The following is an 18662-nucleotide window of genomic DNA, read 5'->3' as shown; positions in this document are numbered from 1 at the left end:
CTATTAACAGTATACCTAAGGGTCATCCAATGAGAATTTACTTTTCTTTCTCTAAGATGATATTTTTCATCAAACAATATAGAGAAGTTCCCATGATACATTTTTAAAACTAGTTGCGTTTTCCCATGGATTAATGTCAGGGTACTAAAGCTTATTGTCTGAGACCATGTCAACTTTTGCAAATCATGTTAGGCATACCAAGTTAGTTGAATTTAAAGTTAAAAAAAACCCAACAAAATCCTAGCAGAAAATAAGACTTAACTAGAATTTTTCTCTTCAGTTGTCTGTGGACTCTCCGATGTAAAGAAGTCTTCCAAAATAGTACACAGAGGTGTGTTTATCTCAAGGTACTTGATGTCTTTTGAGAAGCTTAGAATATGAGATTCTCTTTCATGTTTCTAGTGATGATGAAAGAAAAGGGAAAGTCAAAAGACAAAGAAGTGAAAGCAAAGTATATTTGGTAATGGACTAGTGGTGTCTTTAAAATGAAAGTTAGTTTATATGCAGAATATTAAATATAGTCTTGTTTTATAATGTAATAATTCATGATTCATTCATTTGGACTCTTGACTACTTAGTACTTAAGGGTTAACTTAAGTACTAAGCACTTAAATACTTAACTGACCAATTAGGTACTCAAGGGGAAAAAACAGTTAGTTACTTGTGACAGCAAAGTAATAAAAAGAAAACTTTATGTAGTGTGTAATTAAGAAAGGTAATGTCAGGTTTTTCTGAAAGTGCACTTATGCTCTTTAGCTAATTACATTTTTTTAAAAGTGTAGGAAGAATCACTGTCGGGTCCTACAACATTTAATTTTCTTAAGCTTTTAAAGGAAAGACAGTATTCAGAGCTCTTAGCCTTGGAAGGTGTCCTTGTAAAACTTAAATTCTGTCCAGTTTTCATCTTAGCTGGAGTTCAGCTGTCATTGTTCAAGGTGCCTGGATGTTGGGCACATAGGAGAAGAGGGTTCAGAACGACCTGTGCTGTATCAGTGTTTTGAATGAGCAGGTGTGTGGTTGATTGCTTGCTCTACTCTTTGCTTTCCTGGATGATGACGTAGAAATATGACTTTCAGTTCCTTGCCTGTTTGAGGAACTGAAAGTCATGTTTGCCTTCTGCTGTCTAACCTGCACAATCTGGATCAGCCATCTGGGGCCAAGCACTTGCATTTTAGGCATTGAAGTGCCTTAGTTGCCCTTACTGGTTTGGTTTTGTAAGATCCTTTTAACGAGGTAGAAAGGGCAATACAACGGTGTTTGACCTAGCAAGGTAAGACTAGATGGAATTACAGTGTATGTAATTAGGTGAGAACAGAGTAAGCCAATGTTTCAGTTTCTGATGGAGAATAAATGGGGTTGTTTTTTTCTTGCCATAAATGACTATGGGAAATACAGGCTTTAATATGTATTTTCAGTTTGTAATGCTGAGGTCATTACAATATTTTCTAATCTATGGAGTTGACCTTTTTTTTTTTCCTGTTATTACAGATGAGCTGACTGGCATCCTTAAAAAACTGTCACTTGAGAAATATCAGCCTATATTTGAGGAACAGGAGGTATGTCTTTTCTAAAAGATCTTTTACTGTTTTAATGGAAGTAGGGTATAAGACGTTGCATCAGATTTGTGATCCAGAATCAAGTTCTAAAACTAGTCCTGGTTGCAGAAAGAACTTTGGAACATGGACCAAGTGGTATTTGTGGCATTCTCCAGAATAATGCAAATAGCAGAGCTTTTTACACTTAACCTACAGCTTTTCTATACATAGAGGTTTTTTTCTCTCTGTTGTTACACTCTGCTTTTTGTATATATGTCTGTATCCAACGTGGCTAAACAGTTCATAGGACATACCGTATCATCCCTGGAATCATAGCTGAAACCTCATTTTCAGAAGGAGAGCAGCGGGTTGTGAGTCACTGAGATGGCTGCTTTATCTTCTTTATCCACTGTGCATAAGCAATAGTGAATTAAAGTGGGGAGCGTAGGCATCATGATAGAGTAGAGCTGTGACATTGACTTGCTGAAGGATGCAATGACAGGAAATGTTGCTGAAAATAAGTAAAATTAATTCATTCCGATGTTTAAGGCAGGATCAGATGTGAGCAAATACTGTGTGTTTATTTGATCAAAGAAAAGGGTAGTGAAGGGACATGCCATAAGCTGACATTGCTACAGAGTTCAAAATTCAGCACAGGCCCAGATGATTTAGCTTCATCACAATAGATTGGGATATTATTGTTCCTCTACATGATAGGCAATGGAGCATTGTGTAGAAATTAATATACTTAGTGTGGGAAGGTTGTATCCATGTGAAAAGTTTCAGATTTTTGTTCTTATCACAACCCTATGGATATGTTGTAATAATAAAAACTGTTACCTTGGTTTTTCTCAGGAGACACTGGAAAAGTAAACACAATATTCTGAAGTTCCAGATATACTTAGGGGGAAAGGATGAAGAAAAGAGAGAAACCTTAGGTTTATTCAAGTAGCTGCCACTGTAGGCAGAGGAATTTCTGTGGAGACTATATATTCTGTATTAACAGAACTTGATGGGCAAAAAAACCTAAAAATCCATTAATATTTTAGGTGTACTATCATGGTTAGTTGAATGATTAACAGCAGATTAGAAGCCTTACAATAAAGTGGTAAAGTGTGTACCATTTGGTGCTGGTAATTCATTAAAAATTCTTTTTGCACAATATTTACATTAAATCTATGCAATTAAAAAAACCCAACATACCACTTTTAACCTGTAGTAATGAATCTTCATATAGATAAATTTGTCTTACCTTTTTTCTTTAATTTCTTTTTTTTTTTTTTCTTAATATGCAGGTGGATATGGAAGCTTTCCTCACACTTACTGATGGTGATTTGAAAGAGTTGGGTATTAAAACAGATGGATCAAGGCAGCAAATTTTGGCAGCTATTTCTGAACTGAATGCAGGAAAGGTACATTTTAAAGTACTGTACTTAGTATTTCAAAGTTTTTTATAAAATTACCTTTTGAAATTCAGTTACAGGTGTTAGTTAGAAAAGGTAAAATAATTTTTCCAAACGTAGTGTTTCGTGTATTTGACTAGTAAAAAGTCTTCCTTTGTGGTATTTCCTGTTCTCTTTCAATAACTCTTTCCTACTCCAGTGAACAAGCTACTTGTAAACATGAGCAGTTTTGCAGTTTCTGAATATTGATTTCAGCAGTGCTAAAAAGAATCGTCTGGCTGCAGTAGTGCAGCTAGAGAATGCAGTATAAGACGAAGGGTGTCCTTTGGTCAACATAAAAGGTTTTGTTTCCTCCATGATTATGTGAGTAGCTTTTCTCTCATTTCATACACTTTTATTGCCTTGGAATTTTATGTTGACACAAACTAATCTGCTAAGAATGGTGTACAGTAAACAGTGCTCTTGCCAGAGGGATTTTATACTTGAACATGTCTTTGATTAGGCTTGCTGATGCTTCTCAGCAGCTTTCTTAGATTTAAGGTCCATTCCCTCTCTGATAGTGGAAGTTCAGACAAACAAAACACAAAGACAATTTCTCTACGTCAGTATCAACAGTAGTGATGAGGCTAAAAATTAGGGGAGGTGGATGATGTTTCATACTAAGATATGCCATAAAGAATAGGAAGAAAATAATGGAAATGTTTCTATTGTTGTCTGGTAGTTTCAGAAAAAGATTACAAGTTTCTCTATATATGTCTGTAAGGTAAGGATTTGTTATTATTTCTGATAGTATATGGAACATAGACACACATATTTACACACTTGTTGTAATTTATACATTTGTTGTGTACTCTTAGTAAATTCATCTTTTAAACAGAAATTTAAGAATACCTTATTTTATTTTATTGTTCTTTTACAGGGTCGAGAGAGACAGATTTTACAAGAAACTATACACAACTTCCACTCTTCCTTTGAGAGTAGTGTTAGTAACACACGACCACCAGGTCATTCCCAATGTAAGTAGCACCTGAAATTAATGAAAAAATGTATTGCAGGTTGAATCACAGAATGACAGTATCAGTTAGGTTGGAAAACACCTCTGAGATCACACAGTCCAACCTATGACCAAACACCACCATGCCAACCAGATCATGGGACTGAATGCCAAGTCCAGTCTTTCCTTAAACACCTGCAGGGATGGTGACTCCATCATCTCCCTGGGCAGCCCTTTCCAGTGTCTAATCAGAAATCTTCCTAATGTCCAAATGTGTGGATATTTTATTTAGTACTGGCTGGAAGACAGAATGTGACAAACAAGACAGCTGCTTTCCTGGCTAATGATGTGTGTCTCTTGCTGAGACTGTAGAGAAGATTTCAGTATAAAAAGTAGAGGTATCTGTAAGATTCATTACTATCTGAAATAAGGATAAGATTTTTGTTGTGCATTACTAAACACAGAAATGGATGTAAGTATAGCAAACCAGAATATACAGTATGCTATCTATAGTATCTGTATGTATATATGTAGGATCAGTGGGAGGTGTTCCTGTATGATACATAATTAACTTTAGCATACTCTTTATAGGAGACACTTTAGTATGATCAGGTAGAATGAATATATTCAAGATTTACAGTTTAACATAATGATTTAGGCAGCTATGTTAATTATATATTTAAGTATGTATGTATTTAGTTATTTTGCATAGGTGATATTTTTATATGATTATCTATAGTTGGTTTCTTTGGAATACATGTATTCCAAGCACCAGTGTTATGCTAGCCAAGCTAGAGAAACTGCCTTTTAAAATGTACTGTCTGTTACCAAATCATACAGGAAGGTGTTGCTGACCTGTAATAATTGAATACATTTCCTTCACTCCCAGATATAAAAACTGCAAATCTCTGTCCTGCCAGCCACCTGAAACAAAGGCAGATACTCATCTATTACTCCAGATTAAAGCATAGGGTGTAACCTATTCCTACATGCATTTCTGTATCCATGTTTTAGTAGAAACAACGAAAGCCATTGAATAGCCTTGAGAAGTTCAACCATGTTGAAAGTGCTTCTTCTTCAATTGTTTATTTTGCTGCTTTCATCTACTCACAAAATAATTTCATTTGTTTAGGGGCTATGCTAAATAATTCAGGTATTGTATACTTTAGGAAACATTAATAATGAGCTAGTCCCAGTTGTTCCAATCTCAGTCAGCTGCATTTCACTAGATATGTGAAAGCAGGTGCTGGCTGTTGACCTGCTAATGTCTTGGGGCAAACTGGGAATTGCTTGGGTAGTTAGTGAATGTGGGCCGCTTCCAGTGTTCTGTGTAGTCTGCTTGGCTGAAAGCCACAATCAGGTATCTCTGTGTGCATTGTGCAACTTTCCATTCTCAGCATAGTCAGCATGTGTGGGAACTTCTGGATGTCTCTTGGTAACATCCCAGAGCTGAAGACCTCTTCTGTAGGTATTACTAGGTGAGCAGAAGCTGTTTGGGATTTGATTACCTGATGCAAAGAACTGGAATTACTCAAGAAGCAAATAAGCATAGAGGTCTAATGTATCTCCAAGCAACTTGCTGACCTTAAGTGTCTTGAAGGCATCAAAGGACAAGAATGGTGGCTCAGAGCTGAGGAGAGCTTCCTTTTGTAAGAATGGAGACAACAGTTGCTCCAGTTGAGCTTTTGACAAGAGGCTGCAAGAAGGCTGCCATAAGAGATATAACTTTTGGGTTTTTGTGTATGAGAGCTCCATGATACAGATTTGGCTATGAAACAGAAGCACTAACAGAGAAGAGGAAGACAACATATAGCTAAAAGAAGTTTCTGCACCAGGTAAGCTGCTTTTTAATGTAAAAAGTAGCAGTGGAATCCTTATGCAGTCTCTGGAACTTGAAGTAATTTCCAGGAATGTGTAGTATTTTAGAACATAAGAGCAGCTGTACCAAGTCAGATCCAAGGTCCATACAATTGTGTTCAACTTTTTCATCCAGTCGCATCTGACACTGATTTGAAGAGCTACTTACTTTCATTTGCTGTGAACTTGCCATGTCCTGATTTCTTTTGCTTCATCATACTGGATCAGAAGATACAGTGAGCAGTTGTTTCCTCTTCACTGCCTCCATGCCACTGATGATTTTACAGATCACTATGATATCCTTCTTCATTCATGGTTTTTTCGAGGGAAAGGCTTATAGGCTGCTTTGTCATTCCCTGTACCATAGATTTTCTAACCTCTTTTCCTTTTCTGCTGTTATCTTTTCAGACCTGGGAGATACCAGCCTGGCATACAGTATTAAATATGTAGGCATATTATGGATTTACATGACAGACAGATGTTTGTTTTTCAGTTGTGTTCTCTGCTTTCCATTCTCTTGCTCTTTCCTAGTTATTTCTGGTACTTTGTGTTGGCTATCATTGAAGACTGAATTGGTATTAATTCAAATTACGTCTTACAACCCAGCTGATCCTACTGAGTTTGAGCTCACAACCTATAGTTTTATATAAACACACATACATCATCTTTTCTGTTTGCCTTACTTCATATTACTTATCTTTGTATTACTTTATCTTCAACAAATTTTGTCACTATCTTATTGTTTAGGCACAGATGTCATATGAAGTCTTTTTGCCAGTCTTCTGTTTACCTTTCTTTTTACTTACATGCATAACTTTGGAAAGTTTTCCCCTTCACTCTCTGTGCCCTTTCAAAATGATATATTGCATATACTGTTCATATCCTGAATATCCTTATGCAGATGCCTATGAAATACTAGTGGTGAATCTCTCTACTATGGAAAAAATCATTATTTACTGCAAACTTCTGTCCTCTGCCTCCCTAAGAGTTTATTTATCTACACAAGAAATTTTATTTTTACGCTGTGGATTCCTTAAGGGCTAACCTTGAACCTTGTGAAGTGTCTTGTCAAAATCCAAGCATCAAATGGACCTCTTTAATCTACAAGACTGTTGGCACCTTCAAGGAATTCTAGTAGGTTGGTGAGGCAAGACTTCAAAAATCCCTTCTTGATTGTTTCCAACAAAATTTCAGATTGTTACAGGTTTTACTGATCTGGTTGCTATTACTTTCCAGCTCACTGGTCTCTGTTTCCCTACATTTCCTGTTGAACCATTAAAAAGATTTGCATCACTGTTATCACATCTCAGTTATGTGACAATTTGAACAACAACCTGTGTTCTGTACGCAGCAGTTCAGCTGCTTAGTCCTGCTTCTCTAGGACATCTGGCTTAGAAATTTGATATTACTTGCTTTGTGTATTGTTTCATATTCTTTTGTGCTAGTACTTCAGGTTAAGCTGTCTTGGACTCCCACATAAAAGTTTCTGAAATGGAATCCTTCCACCCTACCCCATGCCAGGGACACTAGGTTGGGCTGTGTGAGTTCCTTGCTCCAGTCCTTGCCTGACCTGGATAAGGCAGAGGAGTGTAAATGATTCAGAGGTTACTGGACTCCCAAGCCATTAGGTTTGGAAGAACCATGAATTCTGAAGAGGCAAACAGTACTTGCTTGGGGAATGTTGCCTCCATCTCTTTTTTCAGTGGAAATTAGTTGGTCACTTTTAGAAAATACTGATAAAATTATTCATTCCAAGAGTGAAGGTTTTAGCAGGTTTTGACACTTTGCTGGTTTGACTACTATTGCATCTTGGAAAATTGACAATGCACCCTGGCCATGATAAGAGAAACTACTAGGAACATAATGCTTCTTTATAGCCTAGTGAATGTGTCCAGCAAACACAGAATTACTGTTCTGCTTTGCCATTTAGAGCAGATATCCAGCCCATGGAGGCATGAGGCTCTGAGGAACAAAGTCCTTTGTCTGGATTCCAACTTCAGTGAAACAGCAAGTGGCAGCATGAAGTCCAGCTTTCTGAGAGAATGGGATTTAACAAATAATATTATCCCAGGAGGAGTTTCTGTTTGTGGTTTGAGGTGACCTTACAGGATTCTGGTAAAAAAAGAAAACTGGACTTTCTGAATGCCTAGTTGCCAGGACTAATTGTTTAGTTTATTTTTGGGAGCTGTGGTAAGATTCATGCTGCCATTAGCTGAGTGCAATGAGGAGGTTGAACAGATCTGACAGCGGTGAGCAGGTTAATTGAAACAAATGACACCAAAGAAGACAGAGTTGCATTTCAACACAAACTTGCCAAATCGGAAATGAAAAGATGAAAAAAGGTCATGTGAAATCATATGAAAAAAAAAAAGGGGGGTGGGGGGGGAGAAAAGCAACTGAAGTCATTTCCTCCAGAAGAGTAGACATAAAATCCTATGCGTTAGTTATTGTAGTTATAATAAATGTGTAAGGAAGCGTTACATGTTAAATCCTCTGATAAAAAATGGAAGCACTTCATGGAAGTTCCCTTTCCCATTTATGGCTTGCAACAGAATTTGCCATTTTTACAAAAATTACATGAAAAATGCGAGAGAGCATCCAAGGTTTATACTCAGAAGGACACAATCTTTTTCTGCTAGGATATTTCTTAGACTCATTATGAAAAATCCCATTAAGATTGGTTGGAGGTAAAGCTAACTACCAGTTAACTTAGTTTGCCTTTTAATGCCAAGTTTATTGGAATTTCTGAAAGAGAAAGATCAGCCTTGTCATTTAGTACAGGCATCCAGCTGCTCTCCCCCATCTAAACAACACTTCTGATAGGTGGGAAGAAAAGAGAAAATCCAAACATCTGGTAGAGGCAATGAGCAAAGGCAGGAGAATAAACTGAATATTCTCCAGACAGAAGTTTAAATGAAGAGTAGTTATGCCTATGATGAAGAAAGAATATGATGCCATGCAGTCTGTAGTTAGTGGAAATTCTCGTCCTCCAGTTTCTTTTCACATACTATAGTATGCTATATGTATCTATAGATATATATGTATCTGCAGATACAGAATTGTTTGTGTATTTGCTTTTCATTTTTGATTCAGACTCAAAAATATCCAGTGGAAATTATCCAACAGAGGGAGAGATTGAAGAGAGAGAAGTAAAAATAGGAGCAAAATCAATACAGACTTGCATATAAAAATCATACAGGATTCAGATAATCGCTTACTGGAAAGGTGCACATTGAGAAAAGAGGGATACTCCAAACTTTGTGGCAGTAGGTGACTTTTTCACATGAGTTTGACTTTTTATACCTTCTCCTTGAAGGAGATGGCTTAAGATGAGCAAAATGAATTACAGGATCAAACTGTTAGATACTGGTATAAAACGTACATTGGCAAATGTGGGCCTTTTTCCAGTAGTAGTGGAGTTACTCTCTTGTTTACAGTTGTGAGTCTTGCTGATTACAGTTTTTCAGACTTCTTTTTTTTCCCCTCTTACAGCTCCTGGCTGCTCTTTAAAACCACAAGAAGCTGTTTCTTCTAAGAGGTAGCTACTGGAACAAAAGTGGTTTTTATTTTTTATGGTGAAGCTTGGCATCTGACTAAGTAAATCCATAAAAATGAAAATCTGAAAAGTTAGTCCTGACTGCACTGGCATAGGATTTTCTGCAGTAACGTGCTTAAAATACAAAACCCACAGAAAGGCAGAGAAAATACTAAAGAGATTGCCCATATAGTTCAGCCTCAGTGTTGAATTGTTCAAGGCATCAGTGGTCTGAATTTAGGAAGAGCAAAGTCAGAAGAGCAGGAAGAATGGGTGAACGTGCAAGAAGATGGATGTTTCATTAAACTCTTGCCCACAGATGAAGAACCCACAGGAGACCTACATGGGCACAAGTCAAGAGGAACCAAAAGCATGGAAGAAGGCAAGGACACCACAAATTGTGACCCCTGCTACATGGGGAAATACATAAGCTGAATATGCCTCTTTTGATTGGATACAGATAAAGTAGTCTAGATTGAAAATGTAATGATTTCATGGGAAGAAATAAAAAGGAGAAGTAATGCTGCATTCTTCAATAACCAAAATATATTTTATCTATTCAATATTATGAGGTTAGAACAGCAGTAAAAATAAAAACAAAATACCTATTTGTAAAAACAGCACTTTATTTGAGTAAATGCATTATCTGTCACCAATATTTAAACAGAAAGAATGTTAAAATATTTTATATTGCTGACTAATTTTTTGAGAATAAAACCATTTACATGATATTGGCTGGGGTTTTTTGAATAGTAACACTAGCATATCCTTAAAGATACATTTTTATAATTTGATTTTGTAGCAGTTTTGAAATGAAAGTTACAATAATTACAAGTAGAAATAATTTTCTGCTTAGTAAATCATTTTTGTTAAGCAGTTAAAATGCAAATCATCAGGAATTAAAATAAAATTCATCAGAAGCCTCTGACATTATATTTATCTTTCTGAAGACTCAAGTACTGCAGGTAAGGGCAAGAAGATCTCGGAGCTCCAATTACCTGAGTGCTCTCAGTATATAACTAAAGATTTTACATTTCTTCATGATCTTGAGAGCTCATGGCTTCTTTTTCTGCCTTTGAGAGGAGGTAAGTTTGAGACAGAGTCCTGTATTGTGTGTCTGTGTGTCAGGGCTGGCACGGACAGCTCTTTAAACTCCGCTGTAGGCAGCAGAGATTTGGTGGGTACCATCACCAGGGCCTCAAACACCAGTATCTCACTGGGCTGGACCAGAAGTTTGATTCAGTTGTTCAGACCTCCACTGGCATTTGCCAGGCCCTAAGGCATCCAAAGCACCCAGAAGGGATGCCAGACATGACACTATATGAGGGTTATGATCAGGTTATTCATTGCAGCCACTTGGACAAAGAGACCATTCAGAGATGGGGACTGTAATTTCATTGACTTGTCCTGATTTGTCACAGGCTTTCAAAGGTGAAAGCTTTTTTTTAAATTCCTGTTTACTGTTCATTTTCTGTGTCCTCCTTTTCAGTTTTAATGAAAATCTTTGTTAGCAAACTTTGCTTACCTCATAATGAAAAGTGATACCTTCTGGGTTTTACCAAAGAAGAAAATCCTACAAAAACAGTTCTTGTTATGATTCAGTCTAGTGTTACAGGCTTGACCAATCTGGAGTTATTAACCTAAGATTTTGCTGAGGAGTACTGTTATTTTACAAGAAGGTTTTATAAGTTTCTTTCAATGTAATTTTCTTTTTCTGTACTTTGAGCATTAATGAAGATCTGATTTTAAATAAAGATACTTTGTTATCTGGAAATTATTCAAGCAGTCATCTATCGTATTTCTCATGCTTCAGCAAATGCCTTAGAAGCCAGGTACCTTCTCAAGGGAATATATTTGGTTTCCAGAGTGAAGGGGAACATAAGAGTTCATGCAAAGAGATTTCTTTAATACTGAGATCAGCTTAATTTACAATTGCTTGGCTTGTCTGATTCTGACACTAATAGCCTCAAACTTGCCACTTTATTTTATTTCAAAGCCCTCTTGGCAGTACAAGGGTACATTTAGTGGGAACAGGCTTTGTCCATTAAAACTGAAACTTCTTGTGCTATATTTAAAGCTCATTTGGAACACTTAATTTCAAGTCTTTCAGAAGTTTGTATTATTGAAATAAACTGTTAATGCAATGTCCTCCTTAAAGTGTCACAGCAAGGAATTGTTTCAAAGCAATTTTTGCCACTTGTCATTCACAGCATTCCAGTGTGCATTAAAACTTCATGGAGTTAACATGCAGTCATAAAAACAAAAGCAAACAGATATTTGAAGTATGATTGCCAAATTCCCAGCATTGCACCTATAGCATTTTAAATGGCCTCTTGCTTATCTTGAGTTTTTATTCGTAAGTTTTTTCAGAATAGGTCTGTCTGGTCTTAAGAGGAGTGGGATATCAGGACTGTTAGCAGAAGCACAGGCTAGTCCTGTACAGGAGCAGGGTTCTTGAAGGTGATGTGTTGCTGTGTTGGAAAGCAGGCCCCTTCAAGACTTCCTTATAAATAGCCTAAAAATATTCTGTGTTCATGTATACACTTGATGCATGGCTGTAAGTTCTTGTTTTTAATAAACATTTGTGATTTGTTACCCCACAGAATCAGTGGCCTCCAATTAGTTGGTACACAGATTTCCTGTTTTTCTGAGTTGCGGAATAAAACCATTGCACAGACAGCAGCTAACAGTGTGCTGGGTTTGATCACAACAGGCCTGACTTCAGCTGTTCTCCACAGATTCCTCCATGCGTTTTTTTCCAAGTCACTCTCTGCTGCCATTTAGAATGGCATTCTTCCTAAGAATGGGAAAAATGAATAAATGGAAAATAAATTGAATAAAAGCTAGAGATAGAAGTTCAGCTGCTAGATTGGGATTTCTGGTTTTCTTTCCAGGATCTGCCTCTTTTTTAGTTTTTTTGGTTTTTTTTTTTTGAATACTCAGAATTAATATTGAATGCCTTGGGAATCACTTACTGCAGCAGCTCAGGATGCCAAAGCACTTACTGTTTATCACAGACTTAGTTCAAAATCTGTTGCTCATATACCTTTACTTAGAGCAAACAGAAAGTGTCATTCTCTGTGCTAGTAATTAAAAGGCATAAGCAGAGATCCACTTTTCCAGCTGCTTGAGCCACAGAATACAAAAGAGAGCTCAAGTTGATAGATGCTACTAAAACATTGTGTTATCTCCTATCATGCATTTGAATTGCTTGTTTGGTGTATGTGTCAGGCACACACACAAACTGTAGTCCTTAGCAATGCCACAGATACCTTTTACACAATGCCAGAATGACTGAAGCTGAACGAGCCTTTGGGGTGCATCTTGTCCAGTGCCCCCCTGCTGAAGCAGACCACCTAGATGTGGTTGTCTGGGACCCTGTCCAGTGGTGTCCCATCATCCAGTGAGATGCTCTTCATAGAAAGCTATCAGATCCATTAGACATGATTTCCTCTGTTGTGAATTTGTGCTGACTACTCCCAAACACCATCTTAAAATAATTGGAAGTTATTTTTAGGATTATTTTCTCCATCACATTCCCCAAAGTCAAGGTGAGACTGATAAGGTCCAGTTCCCTGAATCCTCTTTCTTTGTTATTTATAAAGATAGGGATGACCTGTTTTCTTACATTGTGCAGAAACCTTGGCCAATCACCACAACCTTTTAAAGATAATTGAAGCAGGTTTGCAATGACACCAAACAGCTCCCTCAGTACTTATAGAGTGCACCACATCAGGTCCCATGGACTTGTCTGCGTCATACAACATCTCTTGGAATGCCATGGAAGGATATTTTGTCTATATGTGCCCCTCAAACAATGGATGCCATGCATACCACACCTTGGCTCATCCTTTGGTGGTTTATAGACATCCTCTTACAGTGAATTTCATAGTAGTTTGTCAGCTCTATAACAAGCATCCCATTGTTTTCATTGCAAAGCAACAGCATTCATGGTTACCATTCTCTGGGCATGTTGTGTTGCTTCTCAGTTTACACAGCGATACGTAAACTTTGGGGTTTTCCTTCTAATTCCTTGGACAAAGAGAGTGAAAAGGTTGCAGCTAAAATTTGCCAACACTTTTGTGTTACCAGCATTCAAGCAAATCCAGCATCATGATAAAGTGGGCAATGGCCTTTTAAAATGGTGAGAGTGTGTTAGGCTCTGAATATTCAGAGGAAAAGGATCTAGTACATACTGAAGACTGCAATACACCCTATATTTCCTAGCCCCGCATAACTTGACTCTTGCCACTCATCACACTGACAATAAAATTAAGTCAGTGCACAGTTAGGAAACAGGCTATGAGATTCAGAAACAGCAAATCCTGCAATAACAGAATGCCTCTCCTCGTGGCACAGGTGGTTTCCTGTGCTTTATCCAGATGACAGACTGTGAAGTCATGCTGACTAGTCCTTGGTTCAGCCAGCCAGCCAGCAGACATGGGTCCAACTCCCAGGGAAGCCAATTGCTCCAAGTGCCTTTTTCTGCACAGCAATAATTACTTGCAACCAAACTCCTCCTTATTTCCTCTGTGTGAGGAGAGATGTACCTTCTCAAGTATCCTGAAATGTAAACTTTGATGATCAAAGATACTGACTTCTAACATTAGTAGTGTCTATTCTTTGCTCAATTTAGAGGACAGTGGTGGTCTCAGATTAGGCAGTGCCCCATGACAGCTCCTAAATGTGCTGGGTTTTGTGACAGCACTGCTTAAACATAATAATGGTTTTCTACTTGTGGCAAGATGCTTGCTGAGAAATTGTAATAAAAAGAAATGTCCCTTTTTACCTTTCCATAAATCAGTACTGAACTAAAGAGCCAAATACTGGCCTGATTTGTACCTCTATAACTACCACATCCAAGCCACAGTGGATTGAAGTGCAGGGAACTGCAAAAGAATCTGGGCTAAAATAATCTAGAAATTAAGTATCCCACCTACCATGTCTGGTTGCATAATTTCTGTGTAAGCATGGTGTGCATGCAAGGAAACCATAGGTATGTTAGACAAGGAGCTGCAGAATGTGTTTGTTGTGTTGCTTTAAATATATTTTTAATTTTGTTGGTGACTCGCCTCCCTGTTGGCATTCATTATGCCACTGTTTTAACACCTTGGAAGGCCTTGCCATTTTAATCTGATGAGTATTTATTTGATAAATATTGCAAATGTTATTAATGGACTTGTTTTATAATACCTTCCTTTTCTGCTGGATCAAAGCAACACAAAGAGCAGTTCATTTATAGAGATGAGGGGATAAAGAGGACAAAAGAAAACTACAAAAAAACCCCAAAAAACAGTGGAAAACCCTGACTTGGTTGGATATATCAACAAAGCTAAGCTGATGATTCAGCCTGTTTATTATGTGGAAATTAGCAATAGCCTTCTCATATGTTAGCCATTATGTACATGTGAATACTTTGAATTAATTTGGGAGAACTGTGCATAAGCACAGCATGAGAAACTCCTCATTTCTCCCCTGGAGACAACATGCAATATTAAAAGCCTTGCACAGCCATTTCACAAGCAGAGAATGCCAAACAATTTGCAAATACAGAAGGCAGAGCTGATGATAGGATGGAAATGCATACTATGGTGTTTTCACCTATGTCTGGCTCCCCATGCTGCACTAAATTCCTTTTAGTTTACTTATAACACAGAGAGAAAATCTAGATTCTTTGTGTTGTACCTTTAAGATGTCTGGCAAAGACACACCAGTGATTTCCTAGGTGAAACAAGCTCGATTCAGGAAGTGAAGAGGGGAAAGACAGTGTCCTATGCTTCTTGCATTTTAAAGTTAAAAAATTGCATAGAAAGTTTTAAACATGAATGAGAGCTGTAAGCTATATTTATGTTAGAATGTAGTGTTTTTAAAATCAAAACAAAACCACACACATCTAGAAATTTCCTGTAAAAACATAAAATAAATATTTACTTTCCATTTGCAACAACAATATTTTTGCCAGCTTTGCTGTCTCTGTTCATGTACCTGCTTTTTTCAGTCTGTCATCCTAGGTTTTTTAACATTCCCCAATGAGCACATGTTCCCTGTAAGTGCTTATTATCAGAGCCAAGTGCATGTTGCAATCCAGTTAATTCACTTCACCATTGTGTTGCTTTTTTGTTATGCATGTTAGACATGTATATTTATAATGCAATGAAACCTCAAGCTGAGGTCACTGGATGGAAGAAATATTTATTTGTCTCAAAAGTTTGAATGGAAGACTATGTTCTTGGCATTAGTTATGTTGTGAATTTGGGAATGTGACCAGAAGGGAGTACATCCTGAGTTCTGCTCCTGCTTGACAACAACACGTGTGATGTTGAGTAAATCACTTTTCTGCCAGAGTTTCGCTTCACCAATAGACAGCTGGTAATGTTCCATCCTTAGCTGGTTATGCAGCCACCAGCACTGTCAACAGAAAGCTCCAAGAACAATTAACATTGGCATCAGTAGCAGACTGCTCTTTGGCATTCTTGATATTTTCTAGGTGTTGAAATGAGAGATTAAAAACACTACAGAAACATTCACAATTGTGTTGGTGCCCAGATAGGAGCTCCACCATCCTCAGGCTTTTGATCATGCTCCTTCCCAAGATTCATGGTGAAAGCTGCAAGAGTCAGCATAAGGTTGCCAACTGCTAGACCAATCTGATTGCCTTCTATGACAAAATGTCTGAATTCCGGGATGCAAGGGCAGCACCTTGACTTTTGCAAAGCTTTTAACACCCTGTCTCACAGTATTCCTATATCCAAGGTGAGATACCACGATTTGGATGAGTGGATAACTAGACGGATAAAAAACTGGTTGGATGGTCAAGCTTAAATAATAGTACCTCAGTGGTTTATCCAGCAGAAACCTTACAAAATTCATCTGGGACAAATGTCAAGTCCCTTACCTGGGAAGGAAGAACTCTGAGCAACAATACAGGCAGAGTGATGGGAATCAGCTCTGTGCAAAAGTATTTGGGGGCCTTGGTGGAAATAAGACAGGAGCACAGACTGTCTGCAAAGAGGGCCAGCAGCCACAGAATGAGAGGAGACAATCCCTTTCTGATTACCATTTATTAGGCCCCACTCCATTGAATCTGGGGGTCCACAGTGCAGGAAAGCAATGGATAAACTAGAATGAATCCAGCAAGGGCATTAAAATACTTGACCACCGGGCTCTTGCCTCTTTAGGAGAGGCTGAGGGAATTGGGTTTATTCAGCATGGTGTAAAGAGGGCTACATGGGACCTTCTGATAGCTATGCAGCTAGTGAGGACAGCAGCCTTCTGGTTCCTGTAAGGAGGCTGTCGAGAAGATGGAGTCAGGCTCTTCTCAGTGCTGCAGGGTGGGAGGACGGGAGTCAATTGCCACAGTCTTGAAACGAGACAGCTGATCAGTGATGCTTTTGTCCCCAAAGAGAGCCGAGCAGCGCAGCAGGTTGTCCACAGGGCTGTTGCAGCTCTCAGTCTGGCAGGATTTTGAGACGTGAGGGGATGAAGCCCTGGACGGACAGCTCGCACCTCCCGGGGACAGACAGCTCGTACCTCCCAGGGACAGACAGACAGCTCGCACCTCCCGGCTGACCCTGCCTTGAGCCAGACCAGAGCACTGGGCCACCTGAGGTCAGCTGCTGGACCCTGCATCCTCCAGCATCCCGCCCGATCCGGAGGTGTGCACAGAGCATTCCAGGATGCGAACTGCTGAGCGAGGACCGCCTGATACAGGCGGACCGGGTGCCAGGGACTGAGTTTAACATTCTCCCCTTCACTTACAAAAAGTTGGAGCCTCCGCTGATCTCTCGGTGGGCTTATCTCGGCCACCTCAGCCTCCGCGGCAGCGCCTTGAATTATTCATTGCTATCGATAATCCCAGAAATTCAGTCCCCTCAGCCGAGGCGCGCTGCAGCACCCTGATAATAATGATCACAGCCGGAGGAGGAGAGGTGACATTGCCGGGGCCGCCCCTCAGCGCCAGGGCCCGGCCCGGCCGCGCAGCCGGGGGCGCCATGGCGGCGGCCGCCCGCCAGGGGGCGCTGCCGGCTCGGCGTTGGCCGCCGCCCGCCCGACCTCGGGAGCGAGGGACGGAGCCCGGGCGGGGCTGGAGCCGCGCCGGCTCGGCTGGGGCCGGGGATGGCTGCCCGTCGGTGTGACATTTTCCTCATTGAAAGTGCAGCTGTGCAGCTAATGGGCTCTCCCGCTCGCTTTGCCTTGCCTCGTCGCCGCGTTTCCCAGCAGGGGCGAAGGCCTCGTCCCCAGCGCCAGGGGCGGTTTGAGCGCTCTGGGTCTCCGAAGTAGAGGGGGCAGTGCTGGGACCTCTGGCCCTGAACTGTGCCCCAAGGACCGGGAAGGGGTCTGGGAACACGGCACTGTGGCTGCTCCGGCAGCAACAGTGTGGCTTGGCTGGCGAGAGGTGCTCCTGAAGCGACTGCCAGGCCTTGGTTTTGCTGTGCACTGAGCAGAGCCCCCAGGTTTACTGGGAGAGGGCGGCTGAGGAGCCCACCCGCCCTGGCACAACTAAGCCGCCCTCGGAGCGTGTTCTGGCAGCCTCTCCCCACATAACTAAATAGCTCAGTGTGGGCTGGTGCTCTGACATCTCCACGGTGTAGTGAGTGAGCTCTCCAAACAGGCATCGGGATCCAAGCCCTCCTGTGTTTGCACACAGGAAAGGAGAAACTCACAAAATTATACCAGTGAGCGAATACCAAATCAAGTTTTAAGTATGGTCTAAAATTGCCCTAGTGCATTCTCCGCTCCAGTCATTATGCTGTGTATTTGCTGTAGAAATAAGGTACAGAAAGATCAAGAAAGGGAGCTGTGACAGGAGCAGCATATTCGCAGGTACGCTTCAAAACACACCAGTGTTGTTCTCCATTGCAGTTGGCATTCCCATTGCAGTGGGAAGAGGTATAACTGTTCTGAACCCTCCAGTCTGAGTATGTGTTAGTTTAAACCATCTGAATCAAAAATATTTATGGTAGTGAAAAATCTCTGATCTGCTTAAATTCTTCCAAATTTAGGTTTGGCGTTGAGTCATCGTTATTCCCTGTCAAATGGTTTTGTGAACTCACCCAAATAATGAGATGTCACTTGCCTAGATACATTAATAATTAGAAGGATTTATTGTCGTAGGCATCATGGGAAAGTGTAACTTTCCCATTAGATGTCCTTAATTAGAAAAGAATGTGTCAGATTTCAGATCAACGTAGAGGAACTACAACTATCCATTAAAGAGAGAAGGACAAATAATGCAAATGACAGCTCTTGCAGAAGTACAAAGATTTAAATACTTTATAAATTAAGGGGATTGAAGGTGCTCATTTTCATCTCTAAAGCTCTGTGACCTGTCTTCTTCA

The 18662-nt window shown here is 39.7% G+C and overlaps 1 protein-coding gene across 6 annotated transcripts in view; it reads left to right on the top strand.

The window, feature by feature from the left end:
• Positions 1-11062, top strand: part of ANKS6 (ankyrin repeat and sterile alpha motif domain containing 6) — a 40490-nt gene extending 29428 nt beyond the window's left edge. For 2 of the 6 annotated variants that reach the window (XM_058031049.1, XM_058031028.1), the window contains exons 14-17: positions 1489-1556; positions 2831-2947; positions 3858-3954; positions 5533-8126. In XM_058031049.1, coding sequence (XP_057887032.1) covers positions 1489-1556; positions 2831-2947; positions 3858-3954; positions 5533-5585 — 335 coding nt within the window. In that variant the 3' untranslated portion in view covers positions 5586-8126. Of the gene's footprint in view, positions 1-1488; positions 1557-2830; positions 2948-3857; positions 4174-5400; positions 8127-9281 lie in introns of those variants that run through there. The other 4 variants (XR_009114890.1, XM_058031040.1, XM_058031057.1 and 1 more) reach the window with 4 other exon arrangements.
• Positions 11063-18662: the final 7600 nt, after the last annotated feature.

Source organism: Melospiza georgiana, chromosome 1, assembly GCF_028018845.1.
Source record: "Melospiza georgiana isolate bMelGeo1 chromosome 1, bMelGeo1.pri, whole genome shotgun sequence".
NCBI classification, from domain to species: Eukaryota; Metazoa; Chordata; class Aves; order Passeriformes; family Passerellidae; genus Melospiza; species Melospiza georgiana.
Note: the sequence above shows the minus strand (reverse complement) of the source record. Positions and strands in the feature narration are given on the sequence as shown.